This window comes from Festucalex cinctus, chromosome 15, assembly GCF_051991245.1.
Source record: "Festucalex cinctus isolate MCC-2025b chromosome 15, RoL_Fcin_1.0, whole genome shotgun sequence".
In the NCBI taxonomy this organism is placed as follows: Eukaryota; Metazoa; Chordata; class Actinopteri; order Syngnathiformes; family Syngnathidae; genus Festucalex; species Festucalex cinctus.
In genome coordinates this window covers 20,700,538-20,717,386 of record NC_135425.1, presented here as the reverse complement: position 1 = coordinate 20,717,386, position 16,849 = coordinate 20,700,538, and the positions used below count along the sequence as shown (strand labels likewise).

Here is a 16,849-nt window from a genome sequence, read left to right as displayed (position 1 = left end):
TATACATGGTCGTTCAAAAAAAAAAAACAAAAAAAAAAAACGCCTTACTATACATGGTCGTTTTAAAAAAACGCCTTACTATACATGGTCGTTTAAAAAAAACAAAGAAAAAAAAAAAACGCCTTAGTATACATGGTCATTTTTTTTTTTTTTTTTTTTTTAAAACAAAAACGCCATACTATACATGGTCGTTTGAAAAAAAAAACAAAAAAACAAAAAAAACGCCTTACTATACATGGTCGTTTTTTTAAAAAAAAAAAAACAAAACAAAAAAACGCCATACTATACATGGTCATTTAAAAAAAAAAAAAAAAAAAAGCCTTTCTATACATGGTCGTTTTTTTTTTTTTTTTAAATGCCTTACTATACATGGTCGTTCAAAAAAAAAAACAAAAAAAAAAAACGCCTTACTATACATGGTCGTTTTAAAAAAACGCCTTACTATACATGGTCGTTTAAAAAAAACAAAGAAAAAAAAAAAACGCCTTAGTATACATGGTCATTTTTTTTTTTTTTTTTTTTTTTAAACAAAAACGCCATACTATACATGGTCGTTTGAAAAAAAAAACAAAAAAACAAAAAAAACGCCTTACTATACATGGTCGTTTTTTTTTTTTTAAAAAAAACAAAACAAAAAAACGCCATACTATACATGGTCATTTAAAAAAAAAAAAAAAAAAAAGCCTTTCTATACATGGTCGTTTAAAAAAAAAAAAAAAAAAAAAAACGCCATACTATACATGGTCATTTAAAAAAAAAAAAAAAAAAAAGCCTTACTATACATGGTCGTTTTTTTTGTCGGAAAAAAAAAGCCTTACTATACATGGTCGTTTTTTTGTCGGAAAAAAAAAGCCTTACTATACATGGTTGTTTTTTCGTCGGAAAAAAAGCCTTACTATACATGGTCGTTTTTTTGAGGAAAAAAAAAAAGCCTTACAATACATGGTCGTTTTTTGGTCGGAAAAAAAAGCCTTACGATACATGGTCGTTTTTTTGTCGGAAAAAAAAGCCTTACTATACATGGTCGTTTTTTCATCTCAAAAAAAGCCTTACTATACATGGTCGTTTTTTTGTCGGAAAAAAAAAAGCCTTACTATACATGGTCGTTTTTTTGTCGGAAAAAAAGCCTTACTATTCATGGTCGTTTTTCGTCTGAAAAAAAGCCTTATTAAACATGGTCGTTTTTTTGTCGGAAAAAAAAGCCTTACTATACATGGTCATTTGGTTTGACTCAGCCTGGGATCAAACCCACTACCTCAGTGTCTGAAGGTAGACACTCTACCACTAGACCACAGGGATGTTAGCCTGTTTACTGGAAAGAGGGGCAATGAGTTTAGTAAGTATAACTAGGATTTTAAAAAAAAAAAAAAAAAAAAAAAAAAAAGCCTGACTATACATGGTCGTTTTTTTTTTCGGAAAAAAAAGCCTTACTATACATGGTCGTTTTTTCATCTCAAAAAAAGCCTTACTATACATGGTCGTTTTTTTGTCGGAAAAAAAAAAGCCTTACTATACATGGTCGTTTTTTTGTCGGAAAAAAAGCCTTACTATTCATGGTCGTTTTTCGTCTGAAAAAAAGCCTTATTAAACATGGTCGTTTTTTTGTCGGAAAAAAAAGCCTTACTATACATGGTCATTTGGTTTGACTCAGCCTGGGATCAAACCCACTACCTCAGTGTCTGAAGGTAGACACTCTACCACTAGACCACAGGGATGTTAGCCTGTTTACTGGAAAGAGGGGCAATGAGTTTAGTAAGTATAACTAGGATTTTTAAAAAAAAAAAAAAAAAAAAAAAAAAGCCTGACTATACATGGTCGTTTTTTTTGTCGGAAAAAAAAGCCTCACTATACATGGTCGTTTTTTTGTCGGAAAAAAAAAGCCTTACTATACATGGTCGTTTTTTTGTCGGAAAAAAAAAAGCCTTACTATACATGGTCGTTTTTTTGTCGAAAAAAAAAAAAGCCTTACTATACATGGTCGTTTTTTTGTCGGGAAAAAAAGCCTTACTATACATGGTCATTTTTTTGTCGGAAAAAAAAAAGCCTTACTATACATGGTCGTTTTTTCGTTTGAAAAAAAGCCTTATTATACATGGTCGTTTTTTTTGTCGGAAAAAAAAGCCTCACTATACATGGTCGTTTTTTTGTCGGAAAAAAAAAGCCTTACTATACATGGTCGTTTTTTTGTCGGAAAAAAAAAGCCTTACTATACATGGTCGTTTTTTTGTCGAAAAAAAAAAGCCTTACTATACATGGTCGTTTTTTTGTCGGAAAAAAAAGCCTTACAATACATGGTCGTTTTTAAAAAAAAACGCCTGACTATACATGGTCGTTTAAAAAAAAAAAAAAAAAAAAAAAAAGCCTTCCTATACATGGTCGTTTTTTTAAAAAAAATGCCTTCCTATACATGGTCGTTTAAAAAAAAAAAGAATAATAAAAAAAAAAAAAAAAAAAAAAAGCCTTACAATACATGGTCGTTTTTTAAAAAAAACGCCTGACTATACATGGTCGTTTAAAAAAAAAAAAAAAAAAAAAAGCCTTCCTATACATGGTCGTTTTTAAAAAAAAATAAAAATAAAAACGCCATACTATACATGGTCGTTTGAAAAAAAAACAAAAAAACGACTTACTATACATGGTCGTTGTTTTTAAAAAATAAAATAAAAACGCCATACTATACATGGTCGTTTGAAAAAAAAAAAAAAAAAACGCCTTACTATACATGGTCGTTCAAAAAAAAAAAAAAAAAAAAAAACGCCTTACTATACATGGTCGTTTTAAAAAAACGCCTTACTATACATGGTCGTTTAAAAAAAACAAAGAAAAAAAAAAAACGCCTTAGTATACATGGTCATTTTTTTTTTTTTTTTTTTTTTAAAACAAAAACGCCATACTATACATGGTCGTTTGAAAAAAAAAACAAAAAAACAAAAAAAAACGCCTTACTATACATGGTCGTTTTTTTTAAAAAAAAAAAACAAAACAAAAAAACGCCATACTATACATGGTCATTTAAAAAAAAAAAAAAAAAAAAGCCTTACTATACATGGTCGTTTTAAAAAAACGCCTTACTATACATGGTCGTTTAAAAAAAACAAAGAAAAAAAAAAAACGCCTTAGTATACATGGTCATTTTTTTTTTTTTTTTTTTTTTAAACAAAAACGCCATACTATACATGGTCGTTTGAAAAAAAAAACAAAAACAAAAAAAAAACGCCTTACTATACATGGTCATTTAAAAAAAAAAAAAAAAAAAAGCCTTACTATACATGGTCGTTTAAAAAAAAACAAAAAAAAAACGCCTTACTATACATGGTCGTTTGAAAAAAAAAAAAAAAAAAAGCCTTACTATACATGGTCGTTTTTTTTTTTTAAATAAAAACGCCATACTATACATGGTCGTTTGAAAAAAAAAAAAAGCCTTACTATACATGGTCATTGTTTTTTTTAAAAAAAACGCCTTACTATACATGGTCGTTTGAAAAAAAAAAAAAAGCCATACTATACATGGTCGTTTTTTTAAAAAAAAAAAACCTTACTATACATGGGTGTTTAAAAAAAAGAAAAAAAACAAAAAAAAAAACGCCTTACTATACATGGTCGTTTTTTTTTGTTTTTTTTAAAAAACAACAACAACAAAAAACGCCATACTTTTCATGGTCGTTAACAAAAAAAAAAAGAAAAAAAAGCCTTACTATACATGGTCGTTTAAAAAAAAACAAAAAAAAACGCCTTACTATACATGGTCGTTTGAAAAAAACAAAAAAAACCAAAGCCTTACTATACATGGTCGTTTTTTTTGTAAAAAAAAAAAAAGCCTTACTATATATGGTCATTTTTTTAAAAATGCCTTACTATACATGGTCGTTTTTTTTTTTTTTTTTTTTAAACGCCTTACTATACATGGTCGGTTTTTTAAAAAAAAAAAAACAAAACAAAAAAACGCCATACTATACATGGTCATTTGAAAAAAAAAAAAAGCCTTACTATACATGGTCATTGTTTTTTAAAAAAAAAACGCCTTACTATACATGGTCGTTTGAAAAAAAAAAAAAAAGCCTTACTATACATGGTCGTTTAAAAAAAAAAACAAAAAAAATGCCTTACTATACATGGTCGTTTAAAAAAAAAAAGGAAAAAAAAAAAAAAAAAAAAAAAAAAACGCCTTACTATATATGGTCGTTTAAAAAAACAAACAAAAAAAACGCCTTACTATACATGGTCGTTAAAAAAAAAAGAAAACAAAAACAAAACAAAACAAAAAAACGCCTTAGCATACATGGTCGTTTTTTTAAAAAAAAACAAAAACGCCATACTATACATGGTCATTTAAAAAAAAAAAAAAAAAAAAAAAAAAAGCCTTACTATATATGGTCATTTGAAAAAAAAAAAAAAAAAAAAAAGCCTTACTATACATGGTCATTTTTTTTTTAAATGCCTTACTATACATGGTCGTTTAAAAAAAAACGAAAAAAAAAAAACGCCTTACTATACATGGTCGTTTTTTTATATATTTAAAAAAAAACGCCTTACTATACATTGTCGTTTAAAAAAAAACAAAAAATAAAAACAAAAAAGTATGAGCCTTAGTATAAGCCTTAGTATGCATGGTCGTTTTTAAAAAAAAAAAAAACCTTACTATACATGGTCGTTTAAAAAAAAAGAAAAAAAAACAAAAAAAAAAACCGCCTTACTATACATGGTCGTTTTTTTTTTTTTTTTTTTTTAAACAAAAACAACAAAAAACGCCATACTTTTCATGGTCGTTAAAAAAGAAAAAAGAAAAAAAAGCCTTACTATACATGGTCGTTTAAAAAAAAAACAAAAAAAAAACGCCTTACTATACATGGTCGTTTAAAAAAAAAAAAAAAAAAAAAAAAGCCTTCCTATACATGGTCGTTTTTTTAAAAAAAAATGCCTTCCTATACATGGTCGTTTAAAAAAAAAAAAGAATAATTAAAAAAAAAACAAAAAAAAAAACCTTACAATACATGGTCGTTTTTTAAAAAAAACGCCTGACTATACATGGTCGTTTAAAAAAAAAAAAAAAAAAAAAAAAAGCCTTCCTATACATGGTCGTTTTTTAAAAAAAATAAAAATAAAAACGCCATACTATACATGGTCGTTTGAAAAAAAAACAAAAAAACGACTTACTATACATGGTCGTTGTTTTTAAAAAATAAAATAAAAACGCCATACTATACATGGTCGTTTGAAAAAAAAAACAAAAAAACGCCTTACTATACATGGTCGTTGTTTTTTTGTTTTTTTTTTAAAAAAACGCCATGGTCGTTAAAAAAAAAAAAAAAAAAAAAAAGCCTTACTATACATGGTCGTTTTAAAAAAAAAAAAAAAAACGCCTTACTATACATGGTCATTTGAAAAAAAAAAAAAAAAAAAAAAAAGCCTTATTATACATGGTCGTTTTTAAAACAAAAAACAAAAAAAAAACGCCTTACTATACATGGTCGTTTTTTTTTAAAAATGCCATACTATACATGGTCGTTTAAAAAAAAAAAAAGCCTTACTATACATGGTCGTTTTTTTTAAAAAAAACGCCTTACTATACATGGTCGTTTGAAAAAAAAAAAAAAAAAAAAGCCTTACTATACATGGTCGTTTTTTTTTTTTTTTTAAATGCCTTACTATACATGGTCGTTCAAAAAAAAAAAAAAAAAAAAAAACGCCTTACTATACATGGTCGTTTTAAAAAAACGCCTTACTATACATGGTCGTTTAAAAAAAACAAAGAAAAAAAAAAAACGCCTTAGTATACATGGTCATTTTTTTTTTTTTTTTTTTTTAAAACAAAAACGCCATACTATACATGGTCGTTTGAAAAAAAAAAACAAAAAAACAAAAAAAACGCCTTACTATACATGGTCGTTTTTTTTAAAAAAAAAAAACAAAACAAAAAAACGCCATACTATACATGGTCATTTAAAAAAAAAAAAAAAAAAAAGCCTTTCTATACATGGTCGTTTAAAAAAAAAACAAAAAAAAAAACGCCTTACTATACATGGTCGTTTGAAAAAAAAAAAAAAAAAAAGCCTTACTATACATGGTCGTTTTTTTTTTTTTAAATAAAAACGCCATACTATACATGGTCGTTTGAAAAAAAAAAAAAGCCTTACTATACATGGTCATTGTTTTTTTTAAAAAAAACGCCTTACTATACATGGTCGTTTTAAAAAAAAAAAAAAGCCTTACTATACATGGTCGTTTAAAAAAAAACAAAAAATAAAAACAAAAAAAAAACGCCTTAGTATGCATGGTCGTTTTTAAAAAAAAAAAAAACCTTACTATACATGGGTGTTTAAAAAAAAAGAAAAAAAACAAAAAAAAAAACGCCTTACTATACATGGTCGTTTTTTTTTGTTTTTTTTAAAAAACAACAACAACAAAAAACGCCATACTTTTCATGGTCGTTAACAAAAAAAAAAAGAAAAAAAAGCCTTACTATACATGGTCGTTTTTTAAAAAAAAACGCCTTACTATACATGGTCGCTTGAAAAAAAAAAAAAAAAAAAAAGCCTTACTATACATGGTCGTTTTTTTTTTTTTTTTAAATGCCTTACTATACATGGTCGTTCAAAAAAAAAAACAAAAAAAAAAAACGCCTTACTATACATGGTCGTTTTAAAAAAACGCCTTACTATACATGGTCGTTTAAAAAAAACAAAGAAAAAAAAAAACGCCTTAGTATACATGGTCATTTTTTTTTTTTTTTTTTTTTAAACAAAAACGCCATACTATACATGGTCGTTTGAAAAAAAAAACAAAAAAACAAAAAAAACGCCTTACTATACATGGTCGTTTTTTTAAAAAAAAAAAAAACAAAACAAAAAAACGCCATACTATACATGGTCATTTAAAAAAAAAAAAAAAAAAAAAGCCTTTCTATACATGGTCGTTTAAAAAAAAAACAAAAAAAAAAACGCCTTACTATACATGGTCGTTTGAAAAAAAAAAAAAAAAAAAAAGCCTTACTATACATGGTCGTTTTTTTTTTTTAAATAAAAACGCCATACTATACATGGTCGTTTGAAAAAAAAAAAAAGCCTTACTATACATGGTCATTGTTTTTTTTAAAAAAAACGCCTTACTATACATGGTCGTTTTAAAAAAAAAAAAAAGCCTTACTATACATGGTCGTTTAAAAAAAAACAAAAAATAAAAACAAAAAAAAAACGCCTTAGTATGCATGGTCGTTTTAAAAAAAAAAAAAAACCTTACTATACATGGGTGTTTAAAAAAAAAGAAAAAAAACAAAAAAAAAACCGCCTTACTATACATGGTCGTTTTTTTTTTGTTTTTTTTAAAAAACAACAACAACAAAAAACGCCATACTTTTCATGGTCGTTAACAAAAAAAAAAAGAAAAAAAAGCCTTACTATACATGGTCGTTTAAAAAAAAACAAAAAAAAAACGCCTTACTATACATGGTCGTTTGAAAAAAACAAAAAAAAACAAAGCCTTACTATACATGGTCGTTTTTTTTGTAAAAAAAAAAAAAGCCTTACTATATATGGTCATTTTTTAAAAAATGCCTTACTATACATGGTCGTTTTTTTTTTTTTTTTTTAAAAAACGCCTTACTATACATGGTCGTTTTTTTTTAAAAAAAAAACAAAACAAAAAAACGCCATACTATACATGGTCATTTAAAAAAAAAAAAAGCCTTACTATACATGGTCGTTTAAAAAAAAAAAAAAAAAAAAAACGCCTTACTATACATGGTCGTTTGAAAAAAAAAAAAAAAAAAAAGCCTTACTATACATGGTCGTTTTTTTTTTTTTTAAATAAAAACGCCATACTATACATGGTCGTTTGAAAAAAAAAAAAAAGCCTTACTATACATGGTCATTGTTTTTTTAAAAAAAAAACGCCTTACTATACATGGTCGTTTGAAAAAAAAAAAAAAGCCTTACTATACATGGTCGTTTAAAAAAAAACAAAAAAAATGCCTTACTATACATGGTCGTTTAAAAAAAAAAAGAAAAAAAAAAAAAAAAAAAAAAAAACGCCTTACTAAAAAGCCTTACTATACATGGTCGTTTAAAAAAAAAAAAAAAAAAAAAAACGCCTTACTATACATGGTCGTTTGAAAAAAATAAAAAAAAAAAGCCTTACTATACATGGTCGTTTTTTTTTTTTTAAATAAAAACGCCATACTATACATGGTCGTTTGAAAAAAAAAAAAAAGCCTTACTATACATGGTCATTGTTTTTTTTAAAAAAAAAACGCCTTACTATACATGGTCGTTTGAAAAAAAAAAAAAAAGCCTTACTATATATGGTCGTTTAAAAACAAAAACAAAAAAAAACGCCTTACTATACATGGTCGTTAAAAAAAAAAGAAAACAAAAACAAAAACAAAACAAAACAAAAAACCGCCTTAGCATACATGGTCGTTTTAAAAAAAAAAAAAAAAAACGCCATACTATACATGGTCATTTGAAAAAAAAAAAAAAAAAAAAAAAAAAAGCCTTACTATACATGGTCATTTTTTTTTTAAATGCCTTACTATACATGGTCGTTTAAAAAAAAAAGAAAAAAAAAAAACGCCTTACTATACATGGTCGTTTTTTTATATATTTAAAAAAAAACGCCTTACTATACATTGTCGTTTAAAAAAAAACAAAAAATAAAAACAAAAAAGTATGAGCCTTAGTATAAGCCTTAGTATGCATGGTCGTTTTTAAAAAAAAAAAAAACCTTACTATACATGGTCGTTTAAAAAAAAAGAAAAAAAAACAAAAAAAAAACCGCCTTACTATACATGGTCGTTTTTTTTTTGTTTTTTTTTAAAAACAACAACAACAAAAAACGCCATACTTTTCATGGTCGTTAAAAAAGAAAAAAGAAAAAAAAGCCTTACTATACATGGTCGTTTAAAAAAAAAACAAAAAAAAAACGCCTTACTATACATGGTCGTTTGAAAAAAAAAAAAAAAAAAAAAAGCCTTACTATACATGGTCGTTTTTTTTGTAAAAAAAAAAAAAAGCCTTACTATATATGGTCATTTTTTTAAAAATGCCTTACTATACATGGTCGTTTTTTTTTTTTTTTTAAAACACCTTATTATAAATGGTCGTTTAAAAAAAAGAAAAAAACAAAAAACAAAAAACGCCTTAGTATACATGGTCGTTTAAAAAAAAAAAAAAAAAAGCCATACTATACATGGTCGTTTGAAAAAAAAAAAAAAAAAAAAGCCTTACTATACATGGTCATTTTTTTTTTTAAATGCCTTACTATACATGGTCGTTTAAAAAAAAACGAAAAAAAAAACGCCTTACTATACATGGTCGTTTTTTTTTATATTTAAAAAAAAACGCCTTACTATACATTGTCAAAACAAAAAATAAAAACAAAACAAAAAAACGCCTTAGTATGCATGGTCGTTTTTAAAAAAAAAAAGCCTTACTATACATGGTCGTTTAAAAAAAAAAAGAAAACAAAAAAAACAAAACAAAAAAAAACGCCTTACTATACATGGTCGTTTTGTTTTGTTTTAAAAAAAAAAACAAAAAGAAAACGCCATACTCTACATGGTCGTTTTAATAAAATAAAATAAAATAAAAGGCCACACTATACATGGTCGTTTGGAAAAACAAAAAACAAAAATCGCCTTATTATATTATGTGGATATTTGTTTTTAACCCTCCCTATATTTTGATTATCACTTATGATCATGGTCTCCGCATAAGTCAATTGAGGCAAGCTAAAACTATCACATGATTGTATTTGATTCAACATGACATTTCATGAATTGGATTTTGAAATGCATTCAAGAGAAGGCGATCAAAATAAAAGCGATTAATACCTGGCGGAGGGACGGTTTTAATTTAATTGGGCATTATCCAAACACTTGTCAACGAGGGGACGATTAGTTGTGATATAGAGGGAGATGGGGGGGTCAACAGTTAAGAGTTTCACAGCAGCCCAAGTTTGAGCGGCTATGGATTTGCAGTCTGAAGATTAACATCTAATAGGATCACACATGTGGGACGAGCCCCGCCCACTCCATCCGCCCATCCATGTGTGTTATTATTTTTACTCAACGTGTGACCTGTGAATTCTCGGAGATCTTATGAAATGAGCAACCATGCGGGGATAAACACACAAAGATTCTCTGGACAAAATATTAGGTACACGTGTGCAATCTTAATGCCGGGTGATGCCTTTATAGACGATAAGGCTCAGTGTTGCTTGGGAGTAATTTACTAAATAAGATCATGATTGTTTCAGTACACAAACTGTCAGCAAACAGTTTCCCTACAAAACAAACAAATAAATCAATGAAAGAGGTAAAAAGGAAGTTGCCCATTGACCCCGTGGTGTTAATTAGCATCTCGTTCCCCCTCCTCCTCTGCAGGCTCACAAAGGATGAGGTCACCTTGTGCAATTAGGAAAAGCTAAATAGTTTTAGGGGGTTTTAACTCTTTTGAGCAACATCATGTAATCCCCCTTTAAGCGGGATTACCACACTGCTGTCAATCTTTGTTTGCCCCTAAACGGTTAGCGCTGAAAATTGTCTTTATTGTGTGTTTCCCGGGAGGGACGACCCCGCACTTAAAAAAGCAGGCTTGTTTAATGGACCCGAAGGGGGAAAATTAAAGCGACGCCGTCACTGAGTGTGCACTGGACGCTGGCCCAAAAGGTACAAAAGGTGTTTTCAGTACAGAATATCATCAGTGTTTATTTTTCTGCACTTAGTAACGTGTACAAGGGTCAATCGCTGCTTTGAGTTGTGGACTATCATTTGTTTACGTGTTGCTTGGTGTGCAGCGGGCCTAAAATGGCCACTTCAAAACAAGATGGAGACTTCCTGATTTATTTTATTTTTTTTCTTAATGCTATCCGGGCATAGTGATGCCGGCCACAAGAGGGTGGCAAAGGGATATTTTTGTCCCAATAGGGGTGTCAGATGATTACAGTTTTTCGTTGTAATTAATCGCATGACTTCAACAGTTAACTCACGATTAATCGCAAATTTTATATCTGTTCTAAATGTACAATAACATTTTTTTTCTGTTTTCATACCCTTTTTAACATAAAAGTGGGAGGAAAAATTAATAGAAATATTACTGCATCTTTTAGTCATTGATAGTTATTTCATAGTAATTCATAAAATTAAAAAGATGTAAAAAAAAATGATGTAAAAAAGATGTTAAAAAAAACAAAACAAAAAAAACCGTGTGTGATGTTGATTTTTGTTTAGGTTATTTTTCTGCCACTAGATGGCACAATTGTGTTTGTAAAACATTGGTGAAAGCTCAGTGCATTTTTCTTTTCATATTAAGAGCTGTCAAATCTTTAACATGAAGTCACTTCTGAAATTCTGCACAGTTTTAAAATTGTAAAACACATTTTGACCCTAGTCTCCACAAATATTTATTATTATTAACTTTATTACTTCTAAATTTTGATGCGTTTGCTACGTTGCAAATGAAATTGCCCCCAGTACAGGATTTCTAATTAAGGGGTCAATAATCGCATGTTTAAAAAAAATTAGTGGCATTGAAAAAACTTTAACTTAACTCAAAATTAATGCTCTAATTTTGACACCCCTAGTCTCAATAAATGTACTCAACTCACTTCAAAATAGTTCTTTGGCAGTATAATAAACCTCGATGATGCCATTTTGTTGCTTTGGCCTAAAAATAGCAAATAACAGTGGACAGTTTTAGCCAAAAAAAAAGGACAACAGCCTAAAATGGCTGCTTCAGATCAAAACTGAAGACTATTTGGAGATTAAAATGAATGGTCATGATCTTGCTAGGGGAATGTCTCCACGTATGAAAACTGAATATCACACAATAAATTACACATTGAGGAGCGAAATTGCAAGAGAGAAAGCTACAGGGAGAAGTTTGCCCACCCATATATTTTTCGAATAATACACCCCTCCAACTAATGAGACCTCCATTCAGTTTGGCAACAATATTTGATGAAATATTAAGCTGGCAATCCTGGCAAGAAATATTGCAATTATGATTTTGTTGTACCTTAATCTGCAAGCCTAATCTTGCCTTCTTCTTTCCTCGCTCTCAGACTGACATGAACATGACATCTGGAGGAATGGAAAGATGGTTTTAAGATTGATGTAAGTAGGTCCGACAGACTGACACACACTACAAAATCGGGACGTCCCCCCCCCCCCCCCTTGTGTGACGTCAGAAAAGCGCGGCAGGTGGGGTGGGCTGCGTGGGTTTAAAAGCCGAGGATGCCCCACGCAACAATCATGACATCTTTGTTAGTCGTCCCCTACCCATGTGGCTGCTTGGACCGCCTTCCCAGAGGAGGAAGAGGATGATGACCATGATGATGATGGACGAGCGAGGGCAGCATGAGCCCAATCCCGCTCGCACCCTCGTCCAGCAGCAGCAGCAGCAGCAGCAGCAGCAGCAGCAGCCGGGCAACCCGGCCAGGGTGCACAGCATCGAGGCCATCCTGGGCTTCAAGGAGGACCTTCTGTTCCACAAGTCGGCCGCCTGCAGCCTGCCAAAAGTTGGCGGCGAAGACGCGCAAGAGCGCCACGTTCAACAAAGTCACAAAAGTCACTTCGCACAAACTTTGGATGGTACGTAACGTTGCGTTTCATTTCGTTTCGTTAAAAACGTTGGTAGATTTTTTTAGTTTTGTTTTGTTTTTAGTCGTATTTTGCTCCCAAACTGTATGGCAATTTAATTTAGTTTCCACATTTCGCTTTTCTTATTTTATTTTAATGTTAAGTTTGATTTACATGTCATGCATGATTTTTGGTATTCATTTTATTTATTTATACAAAATTTTTTTTTTATATTTTATTGTGGTGTTATTGATATATAATACATTTTGTTTCGGTTTTTTTTTATTTAATGTATTTATTTTTTACTTTATTTTACGCAAAGGTATTTTTATGTTTATTTAAACGTATTTAATTTGTATCTATTTACAGATTTTTGTTTCCTTTCCAATTGTTTTTATTGCTACTATTTCTGTTTATTTACGGTATGTCTTTCAGTTACTGAATTTTTATTTTGTTTTCAAATGTAATTTACATGCATTTCATTTCGTTTTAATTCATTCAATTGTGATTTTTACTTTTCATCACGTTTCACTTTACTTAGATTATGTTTCTGATTCTGTCTTAAACTCTTACATGCAATATCGTTTTTTTTTTTTTTTTTTTTTTTTACTCCAGCTTTATTAGTTAGTGCTGTTTTAGTTTTTATTCATTTATGTTATATTTTTGGTGCAGTTTTCAGGCCTATAGGCTATATTAAGTTATGTCATTAGTTTTGAAAACTCCAAACATAATCGAATCAATTTGTGTTGCGCATGCAGGCCTGCGCTGCCGGAGCGCTGCGGGTGTTGGTGACGCGCGGTCTTGTCCGGACTCACCCGACCACGAGGGCTGCAAGCTGTCTGACGACGAGAACCCGAAGAAGAAGCACCGCCGCAACCGGACCACGTTCACCACTTTCCAGCTGCACGAACTTGAGCGAGCCTTCGAGAAGTCCCACTACCCGGACGTGTACAGTCGAGAGGAGCTGGCCCTCAAAGTCAACCTGCCCGAGGTCCGAGTACAGGTATGGGAAATCTTGATCTGTATTTTTCTTTTCTGTTTATTATTATTATTTTTTTTATCAAAACGTAAAAAGGTTAGCAAATTTGAATGCATCTTGTAAAACGCATCTTTTTTTTTTTCCCCCAAAATAGCAAATATATATCAAAATGTGCATGCATTCCACGTCCTAATATAAGTATAACACTACAAATTTAACATTTCGCCCCATCAATGTTATCAAAGTTGATTTTCTACTGCTCAGAATTTCTTCATATAATTTAGAAGGGGTCAGGAAGGTGGTGATCTCGGGGACCAGCACAGTAACGCACATAAGTAGTCTGTGGGCCTATTTAGGGATCAGCAAGCCTTTACTGTCAGTTTATGCCAAATAAATGTCCAAAAAATCTGTCCGGAGCCGCTAAACATTTGAACATTGTGATGAACGAAACAGTGTGCTATTAGTGCGTACTGAATGCAATTAGAGCTGCACCATACTTTGAGATTCACCTTCTTACTTTGTGTCTTCTGTTTCCCCCCTAGAATTTGTGTTAATAGATTTTGAGACTTTTCTGCCTTTCTGTCAAATTTCTTACATTTTTGCCAATTTTATGGAAATTATATGGTCATTGTCTGCCTCTCTTTTGTACATTTTATGGCTATTTTTATCATCATTATTATTATTATTATTATTATTATTATTATTATTATTTTCATTTTATGGACATTTTTTGGACATTTGTAGGTAATTTCTAAAAAAAAATAAAATAAATTCCAAACCTTTCATCTCTCATTTCTCTTAAATATTTGGACTGAATTTTTTTATATTTAAATATTCATAAATATTTAGTTTTAGTCTTTTTAATCCATTTAAATAATATTTTATTTATTTAAACAAGATTTTATGTTAAAGTATATATTGGTTTTAGCTTCACAGAGTGAGTCAAGAGAGTGACTAAAGAGCTACATGTGGCTCTAGAGCCGCAGGTTGCAGACCCCTGGCCTGTTCTATAAAAAAAAAAGAAAAAAAAAAAAAAAAAAAAAAGCAAAGCTCATCAGTGATGACATTGTGATCTTCTAGCAATGTTGTAAAAGTGATCATTTGTAAACACTGACAGAAAAGAGTTTTAGAAATCAGGTAATTGATTGATATTAATTGATATTTTTTAGTTTCCTAATTATCATGCAAAATCATATTTTCACAAATTAACATGATTAATTAATAATGACATATAGTCTATATTATTAAAGTCAATTTGAGACAACTTGGTAGTGTGTATCAAACGTTCTCATTAATTACTCACTATACTCAAGAAGTAAAAGTGGAATCCCTGCTGGTACATAGAGAAGAAAAGATTGTGTGAAAAGTTTGGCATCATTGCATGGGAAAATGTATAGCCATATAATCAGTTTGTTTTGTCTTTCTTTCTTTAAAGTTAATGTTTTGGCATATCGAACCTTGATGAGGATGAATACATCGTTCATTGAACTCCCTTGTGCTTGCTCTCAGGTTTGGTTCCAGAACCGCAGGGCTAAGTGGCGTCGTCAGGAGAAGCTGGAAGTGAGCTCCATCAAGCTCCAGGAGACCACCGCGCCCCCCTCCTTGCTCTCCTTCGGCCTTTCCCCCGCCACGGGTCCACTGGAGCCCTGGTTGGCCTCCCCAATGGGGGCCTCCGCCACCCTACAGTCCCTTCCGGGCTTCATAGGAGGAGGCGGCGCCTACTCGGCCTCGCCTCCCGCTTCGGTGCCGCCCACCTTCCTCAACGCCCCCACCCTGGGGCACGCCCCTCACCTGCCCCGGATGGGCTCCATGTGCCCGCCGCCGCTGTCGGCCTACCAGTGCTCGTCAGACCCGAGGAACTCCAGCATTGCCTCATTGAGGATAAAGGCCAAAGAACACATTCAGTCTATTGGCAAGATGTGGTGATGGTTACGCCCGATGGGATCGGGAGGCTGACGTTGCTATGGCAACAACCTGGGAGACATAAACTTTGGAAAACTTTTTTAGTTGTCAGATTTCTGTTCATTCAGTTTCATTCTTACTGGTTGCAACAAGCATTGTCTATTTATTTTATATTTCTACATGTAAAGACAAAAATATAATTTTTTTTTGGTATAAAATCTGTCCAATGTGAATATTTTCTAGACAATAAACTTTATATGTAATATCAAAACAACACTGGAGTTGTATAGGTGAACATTGTGAAAGGTCCGAGGTTGAAAACAATCCATTTTTCAACTATGTTCATTTGTTTGGACTCTGAAACTATTTCTCCCATAGGAAAAGCAGTGGCGCCTTGAAATATGACTTAGCATTAAGCTAGCAGATTTTAAGGCAAAATTATGTGATTGTTTTAAATACAAGATGTGTAATTCTCTTTATTTTATGTTTAGTTTGACAGTAAACCTCATCTGAGAGTGCAATTAAACAACTGTAATGACAAAGACATAATGATGATGATGTAATATAATTATGAAAACAAATCTCAATGTGGTGAGTTTTAGTTGTGATCTCTTTTTAAAGTCGTCCTTTATGTTATGATGATTAGCAATAATGTTTTGGCTTTTCAAAATTTTGTAACTTCAACTTGATCTACCAAGATTTCAAGCAAAGTTTATATTTACCCAAAACTTTGGTCAAATCCTGAATTACAGCACCTCAGAGATGTTAAACTTAAAAGAGTCTACAAAGTTGCACTGAGGCTTGTTAGTTTAGTTTTAGTCTATCAGTAAGCTATGCTAACACCGTAGTAGAGACATAATGAGAAATATTTGATGGAAAAATACTTCTAGGCCATAAATATGTCATATTTTGTAGTGCCTGAGCGTACACTGCTGTGCAGAATACAAGGTGTCCCAAAAATCACATACATACATTTACATTTTATCATTTCAGAATCACATTCAGACAGATGTGATGCCATCACCATTTGACAGCTTAGGCTTTGCAGTTTGTGTAGACAAATCAACAGGCTCCAAACAAAAGATTATGGTGCTCAACAACCTGAAATTGCTACGGCAAAAGTTTATACGCTTTCTGAAGCATCTTTTCCACTCTTTGTTTCTTGCCAATTGGAGTACAATTAGAGCACTGTGACCTTAAAACTTCTCAAACTGCCTCTGAACTGCTGAAACTGAAAAGCCAAAGATGTCAAAATGCAGATGACCTCATTTGTGTCTGAATGATACCTGAAACAAAATGGGAAAAACAGCAAGCGGGATAACCTGTTGTTGTTGTGAGTGATTGTTATAAACTTTAGTGGCCAGTGTATGCCCCCTAGTGGTGGCAGGCTATAA

At 30.8% G+C, this 16,849-nt stretch overlaps 1 protein-coding gene across 1 annotated transcript; it reads left to right on the top strand.

Moving 5' to 3' along the window:
• The first annotated feature begins 11,899 nt into the window (after positions 1–11,899).
• On the top strand, positions 11,900–16,056 carry rx3 (retinal homeobox gene 3). The gene is made up of 4 exons (XM_077497612.1): positions 11,900–12,109; positions 12,264–12,586; positions 13,333–13,577; positions 15,063–16,056. The coding sequence occupies exons 1-4, from the start codon at positions 12,093–12,095 to the stop codon at positions 15,477–15,479; spliced, it is 1,002 nt and encodes a 333-aa protein (XP_077353738.1). The 5' UTR covers positions 11,900–12,092; the 3' UTR covers positions 15,480–16,056.
• The last annotated feature ends 793 nt before the right edge of the window (positions 16,057–16,849 follow it).

Excerpts from the sequence above, each read along its gene's own strand:
- rx3 (XM_077497612.1), top strand. Across the intron at positions 12,587-13,332 it reads CTTCGCACAAACTTTGGATG|GCCTGCGCTGCCGGAGCGCT; the intron begins GTACGTAACGTT and ends TTGCGCATGCAG. Across the intron at positions 13,578-15,062 it reads TGCCCGAGGTCCGAGTACAG|GTTTGGTTCCAGAACCGCAG; the intron begins GTATGGGAAATC and ends GCTTGCTCTCAG.